At 31.9% G+C, this 18,796-nt stretch overlaps 1 protein-coding gene across 2 annotated transcripts; it reads right to left on the bottom strand.

The window, feature by feature from the left end:
• Positions 1-350: 350 nt before the first annotated feature.
• Positions 351-16,807, bottom strand: LOC137931885 (probable cytochrome P450 304a1). Of its 2 annotated transcripts, XM_068775404.1 has the most exons (9): positions 16,688-16,807; positions 14,479-14,727; positions 13,680-13,852; positions 12,427-12,699; positions 11,684-11,801; positions 11,363-11,543; positions 7,552-7,669; positions 3,902-4,043; positions 351-1,737 (listed from the first exon to the last, which is right to left on the bottom strand). In XM_068775404.1, the coding sequence occupies exons 1-9, from the start codon at positions 16,779-16,781 to the stop codon at positions 1,553-1,555; spliced, it is 1,533 nt and encodes a 510-aa protein (XP_068631505.1). In that variant the 5' UTR covers positions 16,782-16,807; the 3' UTR covers positions 351-1,552. The 2 variants fall into 2 exon arrangements, with proteins under 2 accessions (XP_068631505.1, XP_068631506.1); XM_068775405.1 differs by lacking the exon at positions 3,902-4,043 and having other exon boundaries at positions 1,595-1,737.
• Positions 16,808-18,796: the final 1,989 nt, after the last annotated feature.

Below are 18,796 nucleotides of genomic sequence, written 5' to 3'. Positions count from 1 at the left end.
CATAAAAGCAAGCCTATAAAATACTGATATTCAGTAGCAGGTTACAGGTGAAAAAGTTTTAAAGAGGTAAATGTCCGCCGCACCTTCCTAAAATACGAAAAGTAATTAAGGAGGTAATAAGTAGACATAAAACATTGAACTATAAGGTTGGATAAAAAGGTACAGGAAACAAAAAATGTGATATCTTTGTTATAGAAATAAGGAAATAGATGTTATGATTTTATAGTTTAATTATAAATGAAGAATATTTCAATCTGCAGTAACAAACAAAGATTTCAATCACGGGTATCAAAAAAAAAACAATTGGTATAATTTCTAATCATTTATCACCAATAAATAGGCTTTAAAGTTTATAAACCTGTTTACAAACATTCCGTACAAAGTGATAACTCTGTAATATTAAAATTTTTAGTAACATTGATTATTTTTTCTATTGGGATGCTACATTCTAGTAACTGTACTGTAAAAAGTCTGTCAAACAATAATGAATTTGAATATGTTATAATCCGAATTTTGGAAACGTTCTTTCTAAATATGTTATCATTACTTTATGTATTATTTCGTAAACTATTTATTTTTGGATAGGATGTACATTAATTAACTGCAAATGTGCTTCGCATTCACGCATTTAAAGCTGAAGAAGCCTTGTTTTGAACAGCTTCATACCTCTCCTATATTCCTCTTACTAATATCATAGAAGTATGGCGTTTTGTGATGGAATAATATATCTCTCCATGTAACTCCTGACCTCCTAAGATCCTTGCCCCGTAGTCTATCAGCACATACAACTGTTCAACAAAGTTCGGTCATCTCAAAGACTCGTGCTGACTATTTAAATTGCTATTCACTGCACGCTGAATGACCAGGTCGCTACTACTAGACTCTAGAAGGCCACAATTACGTATTGAACAAAGATATCCGATTAATTTTCATGTTTTAATAATTTTTCATAATAGTTACATTCACAATTGTTTCCAGGCTATGTAAAAATACTATTAAATTTAAAATTTAAATGTTAAAAAATATATTAAATTAAAATTTTTCCAATCCATAAAAATGCTATTTAAAACAATTTGTTATAAATTTATTTCCATGAAAAAAAACAACTTGTTGGACGAAAAACAAAATAATATTCTTGCCTATAAAAGCGGCATTACGTGAATATAAGTCTTCATATAATAAAGTGGATTATGATTTTTATGATGCGTGAATCCGCGGTTAAACATAGAGCAAAAAATACCCCTAAATTAAGGCATTCGAAAATATTTTTAATGTATCATATTGCGTATGGTTTAGAAACATTGTTTTATACACTTAGTAATATTGTCCAATTTTTTATAATTATTATTATTCTTGTATATACGAAACCCACACAACACACCAGTGTTTCTACATAAATAAAACCTATTCATAAAGTTCAAGTAATAGATTTGGTACAAAAATCCTATTGCCTTAGAGAATTAAATTATAATGATTCTAATGTTTGGTTTTCGTTTTAATTCAAAAATATTATGACATTTTAGTGTGTTTTACATTTTAATATTGATATCATTTATGTTCTAGGAGTTGCGCGGATCCAAAAATTTGGGATAGTCGTAATAATTCCTTGTATTCTTGGGGCAGACTTTTTCAAAGGCTTTCCATCAGCGGTGGATACTTGGAATGTTTGCATGAATGTTGTGAATACTAGGAATAAACCCTGACGGGCATAGGTTTCTCCAGCGCATAGTCTCCTGCCTGTAAAATAAAGTATTTAATAAAATTAGTGAAAAACTCATTATTCCATATTTAATATACCAGAACGTGACCACATGAGCTGGGCTTTTCAATTCAGACCACTTTTGTGAGCAGAAAAGAAATCTTTTTAAAGGTAATTTTTTTTTAAAAAAAAGTCCGAGTGGTTGATTCTTTAAACATATTTGAGAACAGTGATTACTTAAATAAATGTCTGAAACGGATAAACAAGCAAATACGCAAAATGTTTGAACAATTACACCGACAATTATTATTCTAATTAAATGTTTCCATAATAACATTTTAAATCCTTCTATAGAATTATCTGTCCATTACGCGTTCAAATTAAAATCGCCGTCTATTACAAGCGTATAGAACGTATTATTTTTATTGGCGTACACGTAAAAGAGACATCAGGGTTGAATTTATCTTGTGATTCTTGTGAAAAATTGAGTATTTTCACATAGGCCACAAGCTTACCGGTAAACAATTACAGAACCTTTTAAGCCATAGGGTCACTCCTGGGCCGCGTATTAGAAAACATTTCCCACAAGCCACGTATTGCGATTGTTAACGACTGACTGGGCCGCTTAAAACCTTCTAATATTTTTATGTTTTTTTTAATACTTTTTATGTTTGACAGTCCGTGCCGCTAAGCATCCTTCATGTGCTTTTGTTTAATCCGTTTATACAGTCCACACGCTCGCCAACAGCAACTATCAAACAATACGAATGTGCGAAATGAGCCGCGTGGCTCTGTTGCTCACCTGGACAAGATGACTTTAAAATCCAATAAAAACATTTAGGTGTTAGTCCTTTTGCTATCACTAAAATTAGACGGTAAGGCACTAATTTTTATTTCATGTATAAATAACCGCATTTTATGTACTTTAAAATGTAAACCTCAAATACAAACAACTGATTTCTTTAAGCTTGACCTGAATGAATTAGTATGCTACTGCCGGATCGTAAAGAATACAAATTCTTTAAAATAAAAAAGACAATTAATATAAACCAAGTCCAGAAACGATGTTAATATTAGAAAATCGATTTAACATTGTACGTGTGTTATATATAATTACGTTCAAAACTCAGGATTAGCATATTTATGTAATCTTTGAAGTTTTTAATTCTCCGTTAATGTTCAAATGATCTCATCACTGTGCCGTATCTAATACGTTAATTGTTCCGACCTCCCAAACTAAATACGTCATAAAAATACATTTAAAAACACCTTACGCAAAGTTAATAAAAAAAATATTAATTTCTAACAAGTTTTTACTAAATTGTTTCATCACCATCATCATCTTGTCAGCCAATAAAATGCAAGACATAGGCCTTCTCCAAAGATCGTCATCATATTGGATTGCTGCTCGCATCCAGAGACTTCACTCTACTCAACCTTGACAAAACCATTGGGCCACGTAGTCATTATTTTTATTTAAATTATTGCATAAGTTTTTTTTAATGATATTTATGTTATTTTGGTCTTCATTAGAAATTTCAAATCGAAGCACATTTTGTATATAAAAGCGGTGTCACAAGTTCGAACTTATAAAGATCGCAATGTTAAAGTTCATGAACACTGAGTGTTGACTTCACAACAGTATGAGATAGTCTGCCCGTACATCGCAGATATCAAGCTGAGTAAGTTTGCAAATTTTAACGACGCGATTTTAATAAGGTCTTGGTGTTTATGAAGCATAATTTTTACTGCTACAACACTACGAATATTCATATACTTTTACATGCATGGATGAGAGAGGGAGAGATAAAGAAAGAGCAATGGCCAATGAAAATTTCACTGCGAGATCATAAATAAATAGTTTCGCAGAAGAACCAAAGTCACGGATATAGTTTGAAGAATTGCCATCTGATGTGGCAGTTAGCAGTGCACATCTCTTGTCTAACCGACGGCAGTTGGGCCTAAAATATTGTCGAGCAGCGACCATGAGCCGTCAGACGCGGCACGGATTGGCCGCACACATGAATCGAAGACATTATCAAAATCGCGGGAAGTCCCTAGATACAGGACAACGCAAGGTCAGTCATAGTGGCGATCTTTAACGACGGCCTTGCAGTACGGGTTTGTCAGTTAACATGATGATAATTTTATTATAATATAAATTTATATGCATTTTATTTTATTTATTTTTTTTGGAATTACCTGCTCCGAAAGGCAGAGACTTATCTCTACTAACTTGCAGATGACCGTCAACGATGAATCGTTCTGGTCGAAAATTCTCCGGGTCGCCCCATATTTCCTTATCCATGTGCAGTGATACGTAGTTAACATTCACCATGGTATCCTGTTAAAAAAGTAACATTATATATGCTTCAGTCTTAATTCGTAAAGCTGTATTCGCCAAAAGAATTTCATCATCATCTAGGAGTGCTGTATAAAGAGCGCTATATACTTAGTCTTGCCATAAATATTGTTATAAAGAAAAGCACGATTTTTTTTTTATACGTAACATTTATTCCTTTCATAGTGAGTTAGTTTAATACATCAATATATAACTATTAAAAATATACAATGTTTATTCGAAGTGGTCTCCATTGGCTGCAATACAGTCTTTTAAACGTTGAGGCCAGTTATCAATAGCAGCACGAACTCTTTCTAGAGGAAAATTCTTCACTGCCAACCGAATGGATCGTTTTAGGGACTCCAAATTATCATGGCGTTTAGAGCAAGCCTTACTCTCTAAAACTGACCATAAATCATAATCCAATGGATTTAGGTCAGGACTTGACGACGGCCAGTTTTCAGTGCTGATAAAGTCCGGAACGTTAGTTTTCAACCAAGATTGGGTGGATCGAGCTCTATGACCCGGTGCCGAGTCTTGTTGAAAGCACCATTCTTTGTTATTGAACATGGTGTTAGTTAAAGGCTTAACTACCGTCTCAAGAATGGTATTTTGATAAACTTGTGCCGACGTTTTAATACCTTTTTCACAAAAATATGGCTCAGTCACCCCTTCATAGCTAACACCCCACCAAACCATCACTGAAGTGGGATAATGCCCACGTTGTACTCTGTTTACTAATTGCGAAGCTTCTTTAGCGCTTCCAGCATAAATACGGTCATTTTGTTTATTAAAATACTGCTCAATTGTAAAAATTTTCTCATCCGTAAACAAAATTTTTTTGTGACCTCCCTTTGCGTACCGCTTAAGTAGTTGTTTGGATTTTACCACCCTATTCTTCTTTAAATTATCAGTTAAGAAGTGACCAGTACGTCTCTTATAGGCTGCAAGTCCTAAGTCATCTTTTAATATACGCGACATGGTTCTAGGAGCTATCTTCATCTCCCGAGATAAAATCTTTTGCTTACGGACAGGATTTCTTCGAATTCTTTCCCTAACTGCTTTAATCACCTTTTTCACACGAACGGTACGTGGACGGCCAGATCTTTTTCTGTCACAAACAGAGGAGGTATCATTGTACCTATCAATAGCCCGGTAAACAAACATTTGACTAATACCAAGCGGGTGGAGGGTTTTAAAAATTGCACTTTTCTCCATACCTACTTTATGTAAGGCAATCACAGCGATTCGGTTCTCTTTATCACCCCACTCCATTTTAATATAACAAAATATTTAACAATATAATGGCGCGAAAATAAGAAAACACATCAAGCAATCATATAAAAATGACAGATTCCAAATTCAAACGTAATATTTTCTTTTTTTGAATAGTAACAGTATTTATGGCCAGACTAAGTATTATTCAGTATTCTGTCAGTCGAATAATATAGTGAGAGTGTAGATTAATTCGCCATACTTTTTTTCAACTAAATTATCACCAAATGTACAAAGTTCATTGATCTAATCTGAGCATTTGAACTATTTAATTAAATGAAATTAAATACGCGATAAAACAGAAATTGTTATAATAACCTCTTCAGAGAATATTTCACTGTTTTGTTTTTTTAATTTTTATACTACTTAACACTATCGAAATTAAAATACGTGAATAATTGCGACGAAGGAAGAAATTGCAACAGCGTTTACATTACGTATCATTATGCATTACTAATACAATCGCATTACAAGTCTTAATTAAACCATAGGTATAATATACAAAGGTATTGGGATTACGAAAATTAAAATAATTATTATATTAAAATTATACTCGGATATTAATTTTGTGGTTGCGCTTAATTTTGAACTATGCATAGTTATTAATATATGAACAGTATAAATATTTTGTTTGGTTATAATTATTAAATCGCGAACTTAGAAGTTAAAAATATGATATTGACAAGCTTGGTACTTTCTTAACTATATGAAGGTACTTGTGAAAATTTTATAAACATGGCGACGAATGATAAGCTATTTCTAATGTTATCGAAGGCTAATGGGTACAGTGTTCATCTGACAGCGGTAGCAACGTTTCGTTAAAATATGCAAAAAATAAGACCATTATTAAAATAAGTAGTACAATTATAGTTAAAGTTATATCTGAAAATTTGAAGTGATTTAAATTGGAATAAAATGTAATGATTATATGTTCATCATCAACATCGTCGTCATCTTTTTGGTTGTAAGACGTCCATTACTAGACATAGGTATTCAATACGGATTTTCAATAAGATATAGATTAGGAAGGCTGTCAACCCTAACTTATACTAATCTACGTGCCTTATGCCCTTCCCGCTGCCATGTATTATGCATTGTTTCTAAAGATGTTAATGCTGTTAGCCCTAAGGCTTTTACAGCTTCATCGGTACTGAGTTCACGGAGCGGAAGGGTCCGTGAACTAGATACTGCCATGTTAACTTGTCTGCTACATATGGACTAATTGCCTTCGTCTACGAACCTCCTGATTCTTGATTCTACGTTACAAAGCAATTATTAATAATAGTATAATATTAACCGTAGTACATAACAGTTCCTCGCCCGTTATCCCACGCATTCTTTTCACGCAAGGAGATGAATAGAGGAAAGGAAGGTAAATAAGACAAAGAGTCTACAATCTTATAATTACAATACCTTAATTTTAAAACAAAGAAACAACTATTATTTAGTTGTTCCTTTTTACTCGTGAACAAAGGAATGATTCATGTTTACATTATCCGGTCGTCAGTTGCAAAATCATTAGCAGATAAGGGTCAACACAAAACAGACACTTCTCTATATTAATGATAAGAATTAGATACATTAGGTCATCTTTTATCGCTGTTCTATTTCTATTCTAATTATTACATGAACAACATTCTACATTTTGATTTGAGATTTAATTATTTCAATTAAGAAAATATGTAACGAAAAAATTGACTTTTAATGATGGTTTTTAAGCGTCTATATAATTTTATCATCTGCCACTAAACAGGAGGACATATTTTTATTTAAACGACACCGTATTCGGGTTATGCGATTTATTTATTTTTCAATGTAGAAAATAAATGCGATGTTGCGAAGGATTTATAAAACCTGCATAAGATTTATAAATAGAGGTTTTCAACTGCACTTTATAATGCAAAGCGCGTATCCTTATCACTTGATCATAAGGTATGACCTCTGTGTATGACGAGACGTGCATTAAGTCTTGTCATACCTTAGGGTCAAGGATACTCGATAATACAGGAATCAAGTAATAAAATCCGTGGCATGTAAGCGTGGCTTTTTGACTCCATTTTTGCAAATTGCTAAATGTTCGGAAGAAACAAAAATATTTTCGTAAACTTAATTTAGATGTGAAAAATTAACAGTTTTGAAAGTACCTACTCTTCATGGTAGAGAAGAATGTTATAAATGCCTCTCATTATCTAAAAGTCGATATCACAAAACTTGTTTATTGTAAGTTATTAATTACCTCGGGAATGACGTAGCCGTCAAGATTTGTTTCTGACATACTGCGGTGCGCCACACCCAGCGGCACAATTGTTTCAAACCTCATCATCTCTCTCAAGCAAGCTTCTGTGTAAGGCATTCTGTAGAACAAAAAGTAATTAATATATTTACACTGATTCTCTTGGCGGTTTTCTTAACGCTAAAAAGAGTTTGTAACATACGTTCCCTTCGAAGAGTGGTGGTGTTTGGACGAGAGGAATCGTGATGTTAATATACTTATTTTTTTTATTTACTGTTAATATACTTTAATGACGATTATAAATATCTTAGAATATTTAGAAAACCTTTTGACATCTGAACAATAAATAACTAATTTATTTTAGAAATATGTTACTTTATTTAAATTTCGTTGCGCTCGGAAAATCCAAAAGTTTATATTATTTACCATTATTTTCATAAAATTAGCTTTAGAGGAGTAATATTTCTGTAATGCTATTAGAAAATAGTGTAACAACGAAGACTTAAAAATAGTAAAATTTTGGGTGTAGTTATTTATTATAAGCCCGTATTATGTTATCATAATCAAGTAACATAGGAACATACGTTCCAATCTCTAAAACAACATTTAAAGGATAATTTGTAATAAAACATGAAAATTGCCTATTGTCAAATCGAATTAAGGGTTATATTGGTACATAGTAGATAGAATTTCCTCTTCTTCAATAAGGATATCCGTAGATAAACGAAACTAATCGACGTAACCCAGTGGATTGGTAAATTATAGCGGCAGTGGGGCCTTAAGTTTTGAAGTGGTAACCATGATCCGACCAGCGCAGCGTTTGGACTTCCAGGGAGGATGGTGGATAGACGATTTAGTTAAGGTCGTAGCAAAAGCTGGATGTCCAATTCAATCACGTCTCAATTTGTGTCTCCTTTTAGATTATATAATCTCTTTCTACAAAATAACGTAGAATAGTGGTAAAGGCTATGCCCGGAGCTTCGTTGCACGATCGAATAACGATCGGATATGGTAAAAAATAAGGAGATCTGCAGAAGAACTAAGTTCATCGATATAGCTCGAAGAATTGCCCGATTGAAGTGACATTAGGTAGAGCAAATCGCCCGTGCAACCGACTGCTGCTGGAGCCAAAAGGTTTTAGAGTGGCAACCAAGAGCTAGTAGTTGTGGCGTGGGTAGGCCCCGGATACGGACAGCGCAATACCGGTCACCGAAACGATCTCTGAGAGAGGTCTATGCCTTACAGAAAGCGTCTATCGTTCGACACAATTATGATGATAGTAGTATGTTTATAACATTCTAATAACAAAAAAATAATTAACAATTTGTCAAAAACTTTGAAGATTCGGACATCATTGAACTAGGAGACGTTAAATTTGAGTTGCAGGAACTCGACAGTTTACTCAATTACGATGTAATTTGGTCAATTACTTGTATGGATTTGGAACCGTCCCACTAATACAATAACCGATACACACGAATGGAATTGAGAAGAAAAAATGCAAAAAAAAATAGCGAATTTTGTTAATTAAAGTCATAAATAAAAACAATGAATCAGTTTTAATAATTCTTAACATTAAATAAAATTGAGACATTGAGTGATTTTTTGATAATTTTTTCCATAAAATATTACAAAATTGCGACTAGCACGAAAATATAGATAATAATAAATAAGAGTAGAAATTAAAATATTTTTACGTTGACGCATTATTTATCAAAGTTAACGTTATATTTGTTTATTGACTGTACTCGTTAACCGATAAATTGTTTGCGCGGAAGGCAGATTACATTGTTTATTACATATTGGAGTTTGTTCCCCTCTACCCAAGACCCCAATTATTATATCATATATATTTCCTATAAATAAATAATAAAACAGAAGTAAAACGTTATATGACGTTAATTATATGCCAGTAGGAGCTTTCAAATAAAGAATATGGACAAGACGAAGACAATATCTAATATCCACGTAGTGTCTACTCAAGTAGTTGCCGGTGGTTCTATGTTCGAATTTTTAAACGATTATATATACTTGGGACAAACCGTCCTGGTAAGTCCAACTCAGAAAAAGAAATCACTTGCCGAATTCAACTCGGATGGGCAGCGCTCGGGAAGCTCCGAAACATCGTATTGTCCGAAATACCTCAATGGCTGAAAATGGAGGTCTTTGACCAATGTGTATTGCCAGTGAAAACGTATGGATCCTTGACGAGGTCGCTTACGATATGTCTCATAAGAAAGCTGAAATTCACCCAGAGAGCAATGACAAGAGCGATGGTCGTAGTTTCGAGATCGAGACAGAAATGAAGAGATCAGCCTAAGAACCAAGGTCACCAATGTAGATCGAAGAATTGCTTGTCTAAAGTGGCATTGGCTTGACCTTCGGGGAAAGTGGGTTTGAGTGGAGACCACGTGCCAATAGACGCGACGTGGGTAGGCCCTCCACTAGCTGGACTGACAACATACTTAAGGTCACGAAGTCGCTGGATAGGGGTAACGAAAGACCGATCATCGTGGCGATTTTTTAATGGCGGAATAATCGGCAAAAATCGGCTGAAAAGAAGAAAATGCCTAGCAGTGAGAGCCTATCGGCTGAAATAATCATGATGATGATTATAAATAGTAAAAATTGATGATAATAATATTCTTTTCATCTAGTCGCTTTAAATATAAATATTATGTATAATAAAACTCAAATGTCTTTCAACAATTTTTTATTTAAAAACGTAGCTAAGAAACGAGGTTCTCTGCCTTTTAAAAATATACTAGTAATTAATTGCCGATGTATCATTGCCAATATAACTGCTAAAAAAATTTACAAAACACAACTCGTAAATTTCTATATACATATATCTTAGTTTTTTATTTGTACAAATATAAACCCCTGTGGTATTGAAACAATACATTATATTTTTAAATGTATCTGTATAAACAGCTAATTTAACTTTTATAACAGATCACTATTGATGTTTTAATAATAAATTGTGATCTACATTTACGAATCTCTTGATGATAATGATGATATTAGCCGTTAAATATTAGACTTAAGATGTTCTTAGACTTAGATATGCTATAACGTTTTATTTCGAGGTCTTTAAATAATTATAGAGCTGTTTAAAGGCAGATTTGAAATCGTCGATCCATAATAGATATATGATCTAATTAAGTGTTTGCCAGCCGAGGCTACGGCAATGAGAATATAGTTTCTATCATATCAGGCTGTTTCGCAAAACAATTAGAAACTATTGTTTGTAAATAAATTATTAATTACTTAGACAGATATAGGTTACAATTTCATCATTAGATTAGTCACGCAGCTGTATGAGTTACATTAAATTTAATGTATCTATGTATAGCAGTGATTAGTTATTGGCATAAGTGCTTTAAAATTTTAACACTTTTACACCTAATTTCAAACGCGAGAGTGATCACACTGAAATATGTCACATTTATTTATTTTTTCTTTTGTAACGCGACGGGCTGATAACTTCTGATAATTAATAAATTAAGAATAGTTAAGAATAATTAATTTTAATACTCAGTGATCGAAATTAAAAAAAAAACACTTTTTTTACTGTATTTATATTTACGTTATTTATCAGTTCTGAAACCATTCATTTTTGGATAGGGTGCACCATACATTAATTAACACCAAAAAAGCTGAACATTTACCGTTTTAAGGATTTTAACCTATTACCAATCATTCCGTACGATAAAACTCATTATTTTTATTTCTCTTGCCCATGAAATGAAATGGAAAACACGTAACAATAATATTGACAATATATAAAAATTGTTAAAAAAAATATTCTTACTTGCTTCGATCGTCAAGAGTTGGGGATCTATCACGACCAACAACGCGGTCTATTTCTTCATGGATCTTTTCCTGCACTTCGGGATGTAGCAACATTTGTTCGATGAGAAAGCAAATCACCATCCCCAAGGCAGTCGCCGTGGGGAACATGTAATCCGTACAAATAAGTGCTAGCTGGTCAACTAGAAATAACATTACGATTGCATATAAAATATTTTGAGCAGTTTTATTTAAAACTTCTCATAACTATCTCTCTCTGCAAGTTATATAGCTTATGAAGAAATAATTATAAGACTAATCTTTTTAAATAATTAATTATTACCAGAGTATGTTGTCTTTTTCATGAGTTTCCTTTCCTCCTTCATTTTTTTTATATAAACATCGAGGAAGTGACGTTCGTAGGACTGGTCGTGGCTGTGTAACGCCTCGTCTATTACTTTCTACAAAAAAAAAAACAAAGAGTTAATACTTTTTATTTTTAATTTAATGTAAAATAGGTAACATAATTTTTTTTACAGAGAATTTTTGTATATTGTATATTTTAATTTTTGTTATAGTTTTGGTATATATGCGATAAAAAGTAAGGTTTCAATTATTTAATGATCCAGAGTAAAAAGGAAGCGTTTGTTTTTTTTTTTCTTGAAGCATTTAAAATATCTTCAGTGTTGCTGTAAAAAAAATAAACCATGTCTAGTTGTTAGAATGTGAATGCAGTACCGTTGGGAATTTCATCACAAAAAAGGAACCGTTTAAGATTTAGTCGTCATGAGTATTTGCAGTTGCTAGTCACGAACATCGAACGAGACGTAAATAGAAATACTCATAAGATCTCACCACGTACATCCAAGACATTAATTTCGTACATTTCATTTTAAACAAACGTTTTCATTTCAATAAATACTTCTTTAAGTATTTTTAAAAGCTTTATATTGGCTTTTACATTTGGGTGGTCCAACAACTGTTGACTAATAATAAACTGGGTCCATGGATCAAAAAAAATTGAAAACATTGGTCTACATACAGTACAGTAAATAAATTTCATGCAGGCATAATTTATAAACATACCGTAACTAAGTCCAAAACACATTGATTGCCTTCTTTAAGGCCTTTGTATCCACTATACACCGGCAATACATCTTTTAGCCAAGGTGTATATGCAAGTGCAGCACCTAAGTCATTAGAACTACGTTGAAACGTCAAGGCTCCACGAGCCGTGCTCCAAAGGACGTGGTAATCTGCTCTCGGCACTGTGCTGCGAGTGAAGACGTGTATTATTCCATTCATAAACGGCGCCGCGAAGAAATGGGGCAGGTGTATCAGATCCTCTTTTACCAAGTCCTGTCAAACACCTAACAGTTAAAATATGTACACATGCATGGTAGAAACGACAAGAAATAATTGTCGTTTCTTATTACATTGCAAGGGTGAATCTAAAGGTTATAGTATACTATATTAATCTCTATACTCCACTTTGCAAAAGGTCTAGGTAGGTACCGTCACTTTTATCAGGAATCAATATTATTCTGTAGTGCGTAAATATTATTGTGTAAATATTGTTGAGGCGTATTATCTTGAGCCCTTAGGTCACAAGATGGCAAAAGGAATGATGCTCAGTTTTTCATCAAAACCGTACGTGGCACGTATATTATGGTATATTCTGGCTATCGAAATAAGTTTCATAATTCACTTTTCTTTAAAGTTAAAATTAGTGCATTAATCAACTTTTTAGGTAGGCATAATTGAATTAAAATATCTGCCAACCCTTGTAATTTTTTCTATCTTCGCATGAATGTCATTATTACCGTGTATGCCAACAGACTCTCCCATTGCAAAGGCATAGGCATCACCGCAAGATCGCTACGAAGGCAGTTCTTGCTCTGCCCGCATCCAGCGACTTCCCGCGACCTTGACTATTTTGTCGTTCTACCTACTGGGAGGCCATTTCACTACTCGTCTACGAGCTAACGACCGCCACTCAAGAATCTTTCGACCCCAATGACAGTTGTTTGCACGAGCGATGAATATCTTGATAAGTTGTTACATTAACGTTTACAAATTATGTTTTCTTATTTGACCGATATAATAATACCAGGATTATATAATATTGACTATAAAAAATTGACAAAAAAACTGTTACTGTTATATTACATATTGCGGACTTAGTCAATGAGAGAAATATTGTTGACACTATTATTAAAAGATGGTAATTTAAAATTTTATACACAAGTTCTCAATCGGTTTGTTTTATTTACAAAGTGATTATTGTGTTTCTGTTAAATTACGTATTAGGGTAAGTTAAATACCAAATGAAACCTTACTTTTTCCGCCGGGTATTTGGGTCCATTAACAGCCATATCGATCATTTCTTTGGTCTCATGTGCAATTGTGGATTCCAAGGTCTGATCGCGTCTACCAAAGCCATAATCTCGCATGTATCTCAAGGTGAATCTTCTTTGAACATGCCAGAAATACCCGTCCGTAAAGAATATTCCTGTTGCAAACATACTATCGTAAATTAAAATTATGGTCACACTAGTTTTCCAAAATTATAAATGAAATGCGATGTCAGACATTTCTTTTTAATCTACGTTAAATCAAATATAATTTTAGATTAATTATTTCCAAACCCTTAACATCTCGATATTATCTTGGGATATCTTTATGCTAGTTTCGACACATTTAGTTTATCGGAAAACATATACATAGTAACGCATTTAACTTATTTTAAGGCCTGAGATTTGGCCACTTTCCAACAAACAAATTTTCTAATTTGATGCAAAAATCGGATCATGTGATTATGGAATATGTCAAGAATCGAAGGAAATTCTTAATGTCGAGGTAACTGAAATTTAGTCCGTACGATGTTAGCACCGCGCAATCTATTTTTTCGGTACCTAAGTCGGAAGTGACTAAAAGGTTAGGCATATGGGCGTCTTGCCTCTATAACGTTTATTAAATGTCATAAAGGCGAATATTTATGTCGATCTCAATGGCGCCGACATAACCAAACATGGATTAAACCCTAACCTAAATAAAAGATTATGAAAAGAAAGTACTCTCGACTCGTCTCTCGTCTTTTCATAGAAAAATGTAGCCAAGCTGATATGATCGACTTACCAAGCTTTTTCCAGTAAGATCGCAAGCGACTAGTAATGGTGTCTGTCCGGCCATCAAATTCCTCACGTGTGAGTACTTCCCTCAGCAATTTTGGATCATTCACAACAACAGCCGGTATATCTCCTAAGAACATTCCGATGACTTTAGACTTGTATTCTTTTGAATACTTGATGCACGCGTCTGCTAGATTGTTGTAAGATTTTGCCAAGAGTAACCAATATGCTCCATAGACTGGAAGGCTTGGTGGACCTGAAATATATAAAACTATTGTATCTTTGGTATACGTTTAAACACATACAAAAGGGCAGATTTGACGCTATGGAATAATTTTTCTTTACGACTAAATTAGGTCTTACATGGAATCGTGTTCTTGGATGATAATATCAAAATACTATTACGGTACGTGCTCGTTTTACATTTAGAAATACAAATAAGGGACTACTGAAGAATAACTAGGAACGTATAAAATTCAGATTTTGGTACACGCCGCATGGCTATTTTATCACACGATTAAAACTTTATGGGACACCATAAAGAAACAATAATACGATAAACTTAGGTATACTTACTGGTACCTTATTAAGTATACATATATGTTGTAATATTATTCTTAACTTAAATTATCATTGGCTTTTAATAAGCCAGTAAATTAGCACTTTATGGTGTCTCCCTACAAATCATATTGTTTGGATTAGCACTTTAATAATCAAATATTTATTACTTTTTATATTTCTTATTATTGTTACCAGCGATCTTTACACTAGGTCCAAACACCACGTTATAAAGATCCAGGTTGTGTATGTGAGTATATGTTTTTTGTATACATATTAGGTAATGTCTTCTGTATATTATTTTCTTTAATGAGTTTTGTTTTCAGCTCTAAAGTCCAGACTTTTCATCAAACACATTACGAATGTATTATAATTGATTGAATTTTTTAATATTTATAATTCTGGTCCAACAAACAAGAAATGAAGCACACATAATTGAAATTTAGTCTGTTGCATTGAGTATATAATTTAAAGGATCTAAATGATTTATCCTTAATGTACGACAAATGTTTTCTGTATCTTACAAGCGTCTCAATAATATGATGGAAAATGTTCTGTTACATCACATTTGCGAAATATGTTGCATTTATTGTGTAAGTATTGTTATTGCTTTGATATGTATATCTAATACATTATATATTTAATACATTTAATTAGATTAAAACCAGAAAAAAAGTATTGAATTGATAAAAAACAACCATTAACATAATTTGGAAAAATAAGACTCCCAGGAATTTGTCTTTTTTTTAATAGTTTCTTAAAACTATTACCTAAGTGTAAAATTTCTTTGTAAATTCAAGAAATTTATTAAGTACGAACTGTGTTAAAAGACTTCTTATTTTATTTCAGAACATATTCACGATAAAGATATATCAAATTAAATTTTACTATTTTTAAGAGAAAAAATTGTTCACACTATTACCTACGGACACATTATTTTAAGCTGTAGACTGTAAATATTGTAATGATCTACGATGAAGATATTTTAATTTTAAACTTTAATATACGTATAGACAATTATCAAGATAATATTTTATACTTATTTAATATATATTAATTTAGTAGTAATCCATATAGATTACCACATATCATATTTTATTCATTCATACATAGAGGCGTAATTATTAATTCATACATAGGTAACTTCATTCATAATGAACAATTAGAATAAAAATTATATAGTATTATTTATATTTATTTCGTTATTAATTTTACTTGTACTTATTTATCAAGCGGCGGCCTAGAATATTGACCCAGACAAAAAAAATGTTGCGGACAATAAATAAAAGCGGTGTAAATTGATAATCTCTTGGCTCTAGTTCTAGATTTGCACAATAGAGTGGCGATATTTATTAATCAATAATAATAATATGTTTAATATTTATTATATAACTAAAATATAATAGTAACATTATAATTTTGTTGAGAAATTAAAGGATCATTCTGTATTATTCTTATTATTAACTATAGAATTGTTTGGTACTTAATGGAAAATTAAAATTCTATGTTACAAATAATTTATGAATAAATTTACGTTATATATTCTTCTTTCTTAATCATTAACAAAAGAACTTAAAATAATAACGTTTATTATAATTTTTACGTTAAATTTCAGGTTTTTTATATGTAATAAAATTTTAAAAAATCATAGATCTTACCGGGTGGAAACTTATGAGGTCGTTTATAAGCATTCTTATAAAGCTGTACAACGGTAAAAATAAATATGAAAACAATAACGATAGCTCCAATCATATTAAATTATGTGTGGCACTGGTAAATGCTTACCACAAACTAACAAAATAATATGATAACAGGAATAGTCAATAACAATGTACTCTTAACATTTTAAATACTCATTGCTATCAGCGCTTTGTTTTAATCTTAAATCATAACATACTAAAGATGTTGCTATGCATAGAGTTACTTTTGGTTTTGTATTTGTCGTATACAATTTATGTTATAATTTGATTGTAAATATATGTAAGATTGATGTCAGTATATTGGGTTGGCGAGAGCAGAAATCTTTTAGAGTTAAGTTCGTTTGTTGTTGTTGATGTTTAAAAATTTGGGTGACTATGAAGACATTACGCAAAAAATAAATAAACATTTAAATAATTTAAAATAGATTTTCTTAAGTAGTTATACTGTGATGCCGTTACTTTAATTGATATTATAAAGTAGTGTAATACGTAGTGTTCAAATTTACTTGTGATGTTTTTATCTGAATTTGAAATACTCCAGAAGTTATTCAAATGTAAAGATTGCCTATTGTTTTTTTTTTAAAAAACCAAGTAAAAATGTTTAAACACCTACCACAAAAACAGATACATGCAATTATCTGGTTAAGAAATATTTTAACCCTTTCACGACCACGGGGACGCCGGTGTCCCAAGCAAAAATCATGGATTAATTAAATATTTACGCAACCATTGTAAATTGATTTTTTGTTTTAATATTTCGGAAAGTACCTTTTTATTATTTTTTACTGGCAGTACATGATAACTAACACCGTTTATTGTCTATCGTCACCGGAACGTTAGAGTTCTTTTGGCGCGAATGATCTGCTGTTTGGAATAAATAATTGATATTGTAAAAGTGCTTTTCAAGTTTTTACAGTGTCAAATTATCATTACCTGGTAACTAAATTGTTGTTCTAAATATTCAGTAGTAATGTATTTATGTTGTTTTCTGTGATAAATCGTTACAAAGATTATGGGACACGGATGTCCCTGTCGGCGTAAAGGGATACTTTTTATACGGAATTTCTTAACTTTTGGCTTGGTGATATACCAAAATATAGCATTTTCTTATTCATATTTTTCGCAGAATATGTTTCGTAAGGGACGTGGAGTTTTTGAACTTCAAAAAATAAAATTCTTCAAATTTTTTTGGGTGACAATAGCGATGAGGAAGATGACTTAGTGCTTGATGACGAAGATCAAAGACTTCTAGTACAGGATGATGACCAAGGGGTATTTGATGTCGAGGTTGAAGAAACGACGGTTCTTTAACGGCAAGAATCACCTGAACCTTCAACATCTCAAAAAAACCATCCATCTAATCATTAACCAATCATCTAACAAAAGGAGTACCACAAATAACTTGCCCTATTATATTTTTATTATTCATAAACAAGTAAAAAAAGTACACTAAGTAACAAATGTACATTAATTACAATAAAACAGACTTACCAACAAGTAAACCAAAATTTAGATGTTTAAGTAGAAAGTAACCCTTAGCGACCATAGGGACATATTTGTCCCATAAATTTCCAAAAAAAATGTAAAACTTTTTTGAATTTTTAGTATAAATTATGTTTTTAGGATGCCTATTAATTCATTACATCTAGCTAAATTGATTAAATAAGGTACCGTAACCTTATGGTCCTGAAAGGGTTAATAAGATTTAAACGGAACGGACGGAAATTTTATTTCCTTTGAAATCAACTTTAATTAGTATTATAATTTTAAGTATTATTATAATTGGAGCAACTTCGAAATAATTTCAATAATTATTGAAATTTTTTTTACAAAAAAACAACGTTTCGGTTCGTCGAAAAGCATCAGCAGATTTAAAAAAAAAATTATTTATATTAGTGAATATATTCCTATGTAAAATTAATACTTAAAAATAAATAGATTAAAATCAGCAATAAAACCTAAAAAATTAACTTGAAAAAAAATTAATAGAAATTGACCTTTTTACCAATATTTTCAGATACGACATCATAACATTGTTTTGTTCATTGTTTTGTTTTGTCTTTTATT

Source organism: Battus philenor, unplaced genomic scaffold, assembly GCF_028537555.1.
Source record: "Battus philenor isolate CCGP_79_NKW_IND1 unplaced genomic scaffold, ilBatPhil1.0.hap1 SCAF_8, whole genome shotgun sequence".
Taxonomy (NCBI): domain Eukaryota; kingdom Metazoa; phylum Arthropoda; class Insecta; order Lepidoptera; family Papilionidae; genus Battus; species Battus philenor.
The sequence above is the reverse complement of the archived record's forward strand: the minus strand, read 5'-3'. Positions and strand labels throughout refer to the sequence as shown.